Source organism: Chironomus tepperi, unplaced genomic scaffold (assembly GCF_022539635.2).
Source record: "Chironomus tepperi strain 1889 unplaced genomic scaffold, CSIRO-AGI_Ctep_v1 contig_219, whole genome shotgun sequence".
NCBI classification, from domain to species: domain Eukaryota; kingdom Metazoa; phylum Arthropoda; class Insecta; order Diptera; family Chironomidae; genus Chironomus; species Chironomus tepperi.
The window spans coordinates 2,784,384-2,795,959 of record NW_027226341.1 but is presented as its reverse complement, the minus strand read 5'-3'; the positions used below and the strand labels follow the sequence as shown (position 1 = coordinate 2,795,959).

The following is an 11,576-nucleotide window of genomic DNA, read 5'->3' as shown; positions in this document are numbered from 1 at the left end:
ACTTCATTTATTTTTGGAACAAGATAATGATCCTTTCGAAAGTAAAATACCAGCGATGATGTCATGAAATGCTGCTTAGATAACGTGTAGGTAAAGTTTTTTCGATTTACTTGATTGAGATATAGAGTTTGAGATTCATAGCTGAAAACCGCACCTTTAAAGCTTGAGCTCAATGTCATTCTTCGATATTTGTCAATTTGTATATTTGGATATCTAGTGATACTGTATGAAACAATGTGAAATATAAATAAGTTAGAATGAGTCTATAATGATTTTCTGGTTCTAAATGATTTTCAAGACATATGACAAGGTTAATTCATGATTTTAGTATGAATTTAAATGATATGTATCAAGGAAGCGCCATATTTATGAACTCCATGCGAGTAAGATCCATAAGATCCATACTCACTAGTTATAAAAACTGAATCCTTGAAGTCGTGCTGCCAACGTTTCAAAAGCAAAAAGTGTATACTTTTTCTGCAACATTTCATCCATTGTTGCAGCTGATGGCTTAGACTTGTTTGAAACCATTGAATTGAAGAAAGCTCCTTGATATGCTGATCGTAATATTAGGCAGTAAATTAGCATATTTAAAAGTATGAACCTTGAAAAATTTCGAGATGGAAGTTTTGATTGTGAAACTCCTAAATGGATAGCCATTATATTCATTATGGGTTGATTGATTTTTTTGCCGATAACAAATTCATAAACTCTTGGAAATTTGAAGGATATTATTGAAAAAATAACCGAGGTGATTAATACGAAGTAAAATGCAATCCAAACTGTCATTTCAAATGGTAGGAAGAGTTTTTCCAGACTGCCGTACTCCTCACCAGGTGGAACTGTAAATATTTATTTTTTAATTCCTGGATACTTAAATTATTCTGGAATTTGACGTTTACCTACTAACATAAGCGTATCTATTCGATAGTAATGAGTCACTGATAAAAATAACGTTCGAATGTACTGTAATGACACAAATCCAATTCCAACCTCAATTTCATTTCTAAGCACATTTCCTAGAACTCCAATTCCTGTACCATTTGGATAAACAGTTCCAACGCCATTAAAATATGGAACGTAATCTGTTGTGAAGTTTAATCTTACTGATAATTCATCAAATATATCCTTTTCGACTCCATAAATTTCAATTTTTCCATTTCCAAGTTTTCTAAACATAATTCCAGGTTCTGACGATACAGCAGCAGTTCCAATTCGAAGTGGACATTTCATCAAATCACTTGCTTTTCTTTTATAAAAGTTATTGCTATTCCATTTTCCTGAATATCCATCGAATGTACTGATTATAAATGGAGTTGTATTTTCACAATTTAAGTAGTCTCTAAAGGGCAGGAATGTGTACAAGTTGATTGTTTTATTGAAATTAGTAAGTATATTAACACTTAGTAATTGCTGTTTGAATAGTAAATTAAACATCTTTTCCATTTCTAAAATTGCTAGTTCTTTGAATGAAATTATTGTGATAACTTTTCCAATGTTGAAGTATGCTGAATTAAGAACTTTTAATATTCTGTTGAAAGACTCTACAGAGTCAATGAATACCAAATTAGCGGATCTTTTTGTGTTAATTGCTTGATGTATAGTTTTAGTGTCTTCAAATTGGTAAGCAATTTCATAGACTTTTAAAGTAGATATTATAGTATCCATAACATCAATAAATTCATTAAGATTTTCAGGTTTTATTGACTTTACTATGTTGAGGTAGGAATTACTTTTAAGATAATAATCTTTCGCAATTTCTGTAACACTTAATCCAAGAGTTTTATCGACAGGATTGATTGTATTTAACTGAAAATTGAATGTCTCTAATGGCGATGCTAATAAATTCAAAATAATTATTTTAACTAAAATTTGTATTTTTGACATCTTCAATTTCAACCTTCTCTGCTGAAATGATAAAGAACTAAAGACTTCATTTAACAAAGCTCACTACTATTTATTAGGAATTCGTATGTAAACACAACTTTAATTATTTAAATATAATAGTCATAATCTAAATTAACCTATTCAATAAGCAAGCAGTTGTCAAAAAGTGACATTTATTTTATTTACTTATAAGCTAATTGAAGTTTAGTAACACAATATTTATTAACTATTTACAGGCATTGGATGAAATATAAATGATACAAATAAATATTTTTTATAAATTTACTTACAAATCCAGAAGTTATTGACACAAAATCAATTTTTAGTATACAAAATTCATTTAGGGACATTCGGGAATTACGTAACGTTAAAAATGGCTTCCATATTAAAGGCAGGCAACAAAATCATAAACCGAAATTTGAACTCTGTAAAATAAAATTGAGCCCCCTCTCATCCTCCTGAGTGTTACGTAATTTCCAAATTTTCCCTTAATCATGTTTTATTTCAGTACGCAATACTATGGTTTATTTTTAAACACTGAGACTAAACGTGAAAAATCTTATTATTTATGTAGTTTGCCAATTATTTGAGAATATTCTGCTATTTTCTCAATTTTTCCAGAAATATAAAACGATTAGACATGGTTTTTAGTAGAAGCGATTCAGATTTGCGGTTTTGCGTCTCATTTTGCATTGTTCATTGCAAGCTTATTATTACAATGTTCTTTTTAGAATTTCCAACAGACGCAAGCTTGCTTCTTCAATTAATCCGTAATCTGAATTATTTCACCGCGTTCAAGACATAGTTTCACGTTCAGTTTAATTACAAACACTTATCCATTCAATTTGTTTACATGTCTGACATTCAACATAACAGCACCAATGAAAACGGCAATTACATCTTTGATTTGTCACCTCTTTAACGAGATTGTAACCGCGGCCACAACAAAGCGATGAACATGAATCACTTCCTGTACTTGTTAGATTACATCTCCGTCCATGTGTACCGAGAATATCTGATGACATATCTTTTTCACAAAAATTTGGTGACTTTTGAAAGTAGAAAAGAGAATTTTCCATTTTATTTCTTTTATTCCTTCTGTTAGTCCTCGCTTGATCATTATGCATTTCATTTTCAACATTAAGCTTATATTTTACAGACTTTGAATTACGTTTCTTGTTATTCCTGTTATAAACGATCATTCCTTTACCAAAATTGGACTGATCCACCAACACTGCTCGTCGGAATTGTTGCTTGAGTAATTTACCTATTATTCGAATATCTGGTGATGATTTCCAGCAAGTTTTAAGTTGACAACTACCTGATAAGCCATGACATTTGCCTTTAGAAATATTTGACAAATTTAGTAAGATTTTTTCAAATTTTTTGAGGTTATACTTACATTTTCCTACTAGATTCTTTTGAACCACCTGAAATAATAAAGAAGAGGTCTTTAAAATCAAAATTAAAGGAAGCTTTCATCAATTTTTACAGATCTTCCAACTTTGTTATTATGCAAATTAATTTGAGATTGCAGGTCACCAGCTTTTTCTCGACTATCTAAAAAAAGTTCTGAAAATTCAACACCAAAATCAATGTTGTGCGAACATCCAGCCCACTTCCATCTATTTGACATCTGTTGTTTCATCTTTTTCTTTGATAAAACTTCATTGGTCTTGATTCCGAAATTCCTTTGAATATTCTTATCAATAATAAATGGATTATCAATAACTTTATCCAAAAAGCGAAGCTTTTCCTTTTCAAGACTTTCGCGTAGTGATTTTGAAAGACCCTTTCGATGTGTAATTGGATCGCAGCCACACGATAGTAAACGTCCTTGACTGCATGCTCTTGCAACACTCAAAACAACTCCAGCAGCAGTAATTGCATGACCAAATGCACTTTCTCTGTATCCTTTAATATAAAACAAAAAGTTCAAATAATTGAGATGGATTGAGTTGTAAATAAAGTTAAAAGTAAGCTACATGACAAATTATATGCAATTTAACATATTTATTCGTGCACATTTTGTCAATCACATTGTCAAAAAGTCATCAATCGAACATCACATGTAAAACGATTGTAAGTGCAACACTATTGATCAAGATTGATGAATTAACCATTTCTCTTTCTTATTTCTTATTCTTTTCTGTTTTGAAAGTCAATCAAAATATATACATAAAATTGAAAGACATGTAAATTCATTTCCATTTCCATCCCTTCGTTTCTCCTTCATCCAATCTTTTTTTATTTTCTCTTTATTTCAATACAGAAAATATTCAAGGAAAAATTCGCAAATAAATCGTCAATTGTCTTCCAACTTTTTTTTTATTTTCTCTCGATCTCATCAAAATATAAACGGACACAATGCCAGCGTCATTACATGTGACTGATTGACAAAGTATACAAAACATGTTTTATATTCAATCTGCAATTCATCAATCAATTTGCCATTTTTTGAAATTGGTCTTTGGAAAGAGTTAGTCAATAAATTTGAATTTTGATTCAATATAGTTGTAAAACATAGAAAATATGTAAATTTATTCAAGTACATAAGAATATATTGAGTGAGGGTAGGGAGTCTTAGATTGTGAAAGCTTATGACCAAAGGCTGTTAGTCATTACAGAATAACTAGTAAAAAACCTGTTAAAATTTATGAATTTTAGCATCCCTAATGAATTCCAGCAAAACACATATATACATATTATGTATAAAGAAGCTGTAAAACCACATCACGAGAAGTTCATGAAAATTTACAAGTCAAAGTTTTTCTGAAAACAATCGCAAATAAATCAAAGTGAAAACGCTTTAAATCAGATAATGCGATTGTAATTGGCTGTCAACAGAATGCATTTTGCGATTATTCTCTCATTCCCTTTATGCCAATATATATATTTTTTGAAACTACAGAAATCGAGATTGTATTTAAATTATTGATCTCTTGCAATATAGAAGCTGCAGAAAATTTTTCGTTTCATTTGCATTCCACAATGTCAATCAGTGAATCCGAAGCAAGAATGGAAAGGAAACAAAGACGGTAAAATGTATTTAATTCGGTAAAAGGAAATAATGTATTATAGAGTGATTTAATTTATAAAATAAATATTTGCCTTATACTAATGATGCAATGTAAAATAAATGTATATATACCTATAGTAATAATAATATTTACGAATTTTCCCAGAGATAATTAAATTGATTTTTATCGATGAATCATTAATTATTCTTTAAGTGATTTAATAATGAAAGGAAGAAAATTGTTAATAATTCATTGTATATTTATACAACTTACATATAGAGCTTACATACATATATTTTTAATCATTTTCATTCGTGTGCTTAATGAAACACGAGAAAATTGATTTTATGCTGGACGTTGAGCTGTCATTTTTTTTAAATTAAGAGCATGTATTTATAATTGATAGCATGTCTATAGCTTGCTTCTATATGTATATATTAAAATTTTAATTACTTGACAATCGATTTTTAGTGAATGAGCACATAATTATTAAATTACATACAATTTACTTAATTTAATGCATTAACTAAACAGGATATGCTAAAATAATAATTTTGATTAATTTTCCCCATCAATGCATAAGTGAATGAACTGATCAAATTATAAAAAATGTCTTACCTTTATTAAATAAATTAGATGAATGTGGATTCCGACTTTTTCCTTTAAGAGACGAACAATTCCAACGATTCCATCGAAACTATAAAAATTCGACATACAAAATATTTCAAACATAACCATTTCTTTAATTTGGGTCGCAAAAATTTTTAGCATCAATTTACCTGATGTTGGCATTCGTTAATTGCAAATTCTAATCCCTCTATAGCAGCCATTGTCACATCGTTTGCTTTATAACATAATTCCAATTGCTGTTTTGTGAGATTTGGTACTGTTTTGCATGTTGCACGAATGTCAGAGAAGGAATTTACTCTGGAAATGGAAGGAAATTTTTGATTTTGTGCTTCAAGTCAATGTTGATTGTGTTCCTTAATTAATTAGGTAGTTTTGAATTTTAAATTAATTGTTTGTTGCTGTCTTGAAATTCCGATCCCCAAAGTTGTCGGAATTGGTATTGGGATCAGAATTGAATTTTCCTGGGACATCCCGAAAATACCGATTCTAATTCCGATAGCGCAGTGCTGTCCAAACTTTTATGTTTCGATATACTTTGGAGGTAACACACTAATATGCCGCGGCACAGAGTATAGACAGAGTAACATTACGCTCGATATCGTAGACATGATTTAATAATACAACATTGATTGACCATACCACCAGTCTATCAATTATATGGTCACAAACCATGTGCTTACAAAGGAATTCCTTGTTTAATAAATCAATAGACAATCAACAACAGCTTTATGATTTCAATTAGATTTCTTATCTTATTATGGGCATTGAAAGTTAATTATTTTTCAAACTATAAAAACACATTCTTTAATTCTTGCACAAGAAAATCCAAAGAGAAGATAAAGAAGAAAATTAAGTAAGTGATTTAAACTTTTTCCCACCAATTTGTAATGATTCAAGGAATTTTCTGAATAAGCGATAACGAAAGATTCTCTGTTTTACTTTTTATAGCTATACATTTTGTTGCATTCTCATACAACTAAAAACAGCAAAAGTTTTCGACCTTTAAATCTTGTCTCAAAAAATTCTTTCAGACGGAATTAACATCAGCAGTTTTCGCGTTCAAACAAACAATTATAAATATTTTACTTTCATTTCTTCCTTTTATTGAATTTCGCAATTACTGAGATTGAAAAGCAAGACGGTGAAGAGAGCGCGGTGAAAAAAGGTAAGGAAAAAAATGGCACACAAATGCTTTTAAAAATAAGTATTAAAGAATTTATATTGCAATTTGAAAGGAGAGGTAAGGTAATTTGTTGAGTAGTATGTTTACCAAAGCCAACCATTGAATTCAGCTATTTAAACAATTTTTTGTATTTCCCTTTTTCCTTCTGTTTGCTTTTTTCTATCATTAAATCAAATCAAATACAATGAAAAATTTAAGATTGCAAAAATATTTTAATGCACAACTTTTTTTTCTTTAATTTCTTGAAATAAAGAAAAAGGCAATAATTAAAGAAATTCGGTATAGGTATCTACTGAAAACATTATTAATTGGTTCTCACAAAAGAATAGACAGTTCAAATGAAAATTTATTTGTTAGGAATTTTAAGATCCGATCGTAGCTACTAATGTCTGCTACCTTTTTCCAGTAAACAAAAATGATGAATATTTTAATGTGTCTGCATCTCTATCAGACCCTCATCGAATACAAAAAAAAAAGTTAATCTTTTTGCAACTGCAGAATTATCAATAAATAAAAATCAGTATAAAAAAATATTTTTTGGACCATTTTTGCTGAGGCGCCACTATATAAAATTAATATGAAATGTCGTTTAGTTTCAAATTAAGTCACGTTTAATGTCGGTCTGATGTCATTTTTTATCTAGCTAAAGAAGATCACACAAAAAAACAGTCAAAAAGGCAGCAAAAAAATTACTGAGTGTTTTGAATACAAATTGTTAATTTAAGCATGTTAAAGGCTTTTTATGGCTTTTGTTTTTCCTACATCTCATGATGAAGACATAGCAAGAAGTTAAGTATCATTATTATGAATGAAATTCTTTATCTTTAAATTTATTTCAAAAGACAAAATAATTTCTAAAATTAAAGCAACTGGAAATATTTGTGGCTGATAATCTCAGTCAGAGCTTGAAGTAGACTCGGATTATATATGAAAAAATTTACTCAAGTCGACTAGACTCCATGTAAAATAAGATTCCAATCGACTCAAATGTAAATGTAATATACAATTCGAGTCGACTTCGAGATCTGATCTCAGTTAAACTAAATTATTAGCTAGAATTTTAAGTTGAAAATCTTATAAAATATTTAAAATTTATTAGGTACTTGTTAATAATTTATGATAATTTATAACCATTTATAATTTAATTTACATAATAAAATTTACATTTAAGTTATTGAATGGAATCAATTGTTAGCACATCGTACAGACTTTTATAGTTTTTCACAAGAATTCTCCACTAACAGCATGTTATCCATTTTTGACCCATATGATGTTTTTCGAAATTTTTTAAAATTTATAAAAATACAAAATTTGAATGAAAATTCAACTTACTGTTTAAAATTAAAAACTATAACATTTATGAATTGAATTAATATAAAATTCTTCCAACAATAAGAAACCATTTTCATTAAATTTTCACTTCATATATTCCTTGTTTTGTCATTAGAATCAAATCAGTTTTATGCACTTTCATGATTTATAGTGTTTAATTTAATTTTTGGTTTTTAATTGATTTTGTCATATAGTTAGCACTCAATAAATCAACACATTACATGACATAATTAATTATTTTCCATCACATATAAAGTTTAACTGCTTGATCTAAAAACTTTAATTTTAATTAATTCATAGGAGGAAAAAATTATTTCTAAATATTTTGATTATTATTTTTCACAACATGTTAATAGAAGCGACTCGAAGCGACTGCTTTGTAATGAAAGATCACACAGCACATCACTTCACTAACAATGTGTAAAAGAGAAAAAAATTGTACATATATATATTGTGTATGCGAGCAATATCTCAGGAACAATAAAGAACAATAATAACAAAAATAATAATAAGAATAATAATTGTACTCTATCTCTGCCTATTCAATTCATCCCTGAGAGCGTATAATATAGAGAACATATGTATATACACATCAAATAAAATTGAGATATGAGCAGAAACTTTCCTTTTATTTTTTAATAGACAAAAAACCCTAATATAAGTTAGCACAAAAATTCAGATGATCTACATTTCTGTGAATAAAACACCGATTGTCAGCCACAATGTGAAACTTCTGGAAAGAAAGAATTTTGGGGGAAACAATCATTGATGGAGACAAAGATTAGAGAATTTTGCAGACATTCGCTTTTGCGGTCAAAAATCTCGTCTCAATAAAGATTTATATCAATTTACAATGGTCAATCCCGAACATTAGGTTTGCTAGTCGATCCGATATCTGTCACCAGGCATGGCTCTGCTTTGGTACTGGGTTCAGATGATATCAGGACAGAGTCAAACTGATTTATATTTGTGAATCACTTAAAATCAGCCCAACATGCAATAAACAATTAATGTACTGCAATAAATTCATCACGTCTGCAAATATGTGCTGACTTACATCAAGTGATTAAAAATTAATTTTCGTAATATATATGGTTATAAACAGGAAGAGCTTTCCTTCCTACTAAATATTTTCTTTGTTTATTTTTCATTCAGTTCTTTAAAAAAGCAGAGGAAAAAGATTTTTTTAAGAAACCACAATCATCTCGCAAGTTCCTCATATTGCCATAATAATTGTCGTCATTTTAACACACATAAAACCTGAACGTATTTGCTTGTTATGATGAGAATAATAGAGTGATGGTTTTTGAATAAGAGAGGGTAAGTACTTACCCTTTGATCTCATTTATTGTCAAATAATGTTTTCATGAGAAGCAGATTGAATTTTCTAGCTTGCAAAACGATTGGGGTAGATTTACAATTCAGTTGATTAATCATTTTAAAGGAATCTAATAGAGAAATTTAAATTGACTGTATTTTACATATTTTAAACAAAATAAGTATTAATTCATTTGAGCAGTTATTCTGCGTTTTAAAATTTATTTTTTTGGACGAATATAGTAATCCAATATAATGTATGATTCAGGATTTGACAACCGAGTGACACATGAACGATACAGGGAAGCTAAATTTAGGTGACTTCCATTAGTGGTAACGAAAAGCCCTAGCAGATAAAGGGCAGACTCTCAAGAACCGAGACTGAGAGCACGCTCGCGAGCATACCTAATATACTAGTTTTTTTTTAGGGAAAGGTTTAGCGGAGCCTTCAAATTCCGTTACGAATTCACCTTCATTTGTGTCGCTCGGGACACTAAATAGCAATGATGATGAGTTTTACTTTTAAATTCTGAATGTCAGTACTTAGCAAGTTGAATGTCAATATGCAAAATTTATTATGACTTTTAAATGCACTTAATATCCAATTATGGTAGAAAGAGTGAAAGTCGTTAACATTCATAAAAATTGTGTGAAATTTTAAATCAATAAAGATTAATAAATGACTAAATTATCGTTGAAGTCTGTTCATCACAAGATTCCATTAATTCTTGTCTTATACATTTATAAAAATCGATTGATGTTATCTTATAAAGGTCAATTTATCTTAATATCTGAAAATTTACCATAAACATTTCTCTAATGGAATAAAATTTGATGCGGACATTATTTTCAATAATATTATAAAAGATGAATATAAAAGCAAATAATATCGCGAAGATAATGCAAAAAAATTCTAGCCTGGAGGTGACAAGGTATGGAATATCCATTAAATTTTTGTGTAAATATAAATTGCTACAACTCATTGCATTAAATAAACAAATAAAAGAATATGTTTGAGATTAAATTATTAAAACAAATTCCTTAAAATGTGTTACATGTGAAACAATCCACAAAAGCTGCAAAAAATTGCAATAAGTACTTAACTTAAGTAAAAACTTAAATATTTGCCTTATAAAAATCTTCAATTATTAACAATGTAAGTTAGTTCATAAAGAAAGATATCGTATTATGAGTTGAGTGTAAATGTTTTGCCAGCCATATTATGAAATCATATAGTCGTTTTGCGGCAGCCAATAAAAAATTATAGCTTATGTGTTAAGAAATGTATGTGTTGTGTTATAAAGGAAAGCTAAAAAAAAGAAATATAAAAAACTTAAGGCACAACTTGTGAGGTCCATAAAAGCAATTTTAAAAAGTTATTGAACACAAAGAAATTATGTTAAAAGTCATAATTTGAACAATAAGTTAAAATCTCACAACAAAAGACTCGAATTAAAAAAAATATTCTCTCGGCCATTTTTACAGTTTCTCATTGAAAATTTTGAGTTAAATGAAATATCGTTGTTGGTTGCCGAGTGCTAAAAGAAGGAAGGAGAATTAAAATTTAAAAAATACCATAGCAGCTTAGAGCTATATTCAATCGGACAAAGCGAGAAATGTGAGATAATACATCACTAAAATCACACGACTTCTTGCCTATGCATCATATGGACATTATGCTTCGTGCAATGTTAAATTGTACATGAATATGAAAATAAAAATCGATTTTTTCATGCAAAAAAAAAACAGAGAATTATGAATAATCATGATTCTTTGATGTTGTTTAAGGTGGTACTTGACAGCAACTTAATTTCATTTCACTCATGCTACAATGACATGCAAAGTGCTACTTAACATTTTCTACTTCTGTGAATTCATACTCCCTACTATCTTAACTGCTGCTGCTGTGATTGTAATGAATCTGTTTGTTTTTACACCTTTTTTGCGTCAAACATCAAAGTAAATTAACACTTGAAGTTTTTATTTAATTTAATGTTAAATAAGCCGGAGGTAATAATACGTGAGATTTTTGTACAAAAGCAAATTGACTGAAATAAAATGAGAATGAAATGATGGAGAAAAATTAATTTAATTTAAGATTTTAACATAAAGCAAGCAAAAAATAAAAAAAAATAAAGAGAAATCTGAGTAGGGAGGGTGTGAATCATTTTATAAGATCCTAATAAAGTTGGCTTAAATCTTTATAT

The 11,576-nt window shown here is 28.9% G+C and overlaps 2 protein-coding genes across 3 annotated transcripts; both read right to left on the bottom strand.

Annotated features, from left to right (window-relative positions):
• Positions 1-408: 408 nt before the first annotated feature.
• Positions 409-1,887, bottom strand: LOC139090709 (uncharacterized). Its single transcript, XM_070640508.1, has 2 exons — positions 903-1,887; positions 409-842 (listed from the first exon to the last, which is right to left on the bottom strand). Exons 1-2 carry the CDS (start codon positions 1,885-1,887, stop codon positions 409-411), a joined length of 1,419 nt encoding a protein of 472 aa, XP_070496609.1.
• Positions 1,888-2,095: 208 nt separating this feature from the next.
• Positions 2,096-11,343, bottom strand: Wnt10 (Wnt oncogene analog 10). 2 transcript variants are annotated; one of them, XM_070640350.1, is made up of 6 exons: positions 11,257-11,343; positions 5,687-5,834; positions 5,526-5,604; positions 3,380-3,801; positions 3,290-3,317; positions 2,096-3,229 (listed from the first exon to the last, which is right to left on the bottom strand). In XM_070640350.1, exons 2-6 carry the CDS (start codon positions 5,735-5,737, stop codon positions 2,706-2,708), a joined length of 1,104 nt encoding a protein of 367 aa, XP_070496451.1. In that variant the 5' UTR covers positions 5,738-5,834; positions 11,257-11,343; the 3' UTR covers positions 2,096-2,705. The 2 variants fall into 2 exon arrangements, with proteins under 2 accessions (XP_070496451.1, XP_070496450.1); XM_070640349.1 differs by lacking the exon at positions 11,257-11,343 and adding an exon at positions 8,053-8,257.
• Positions 11,344-11,576: the final 233 nt, after the last annotated feature.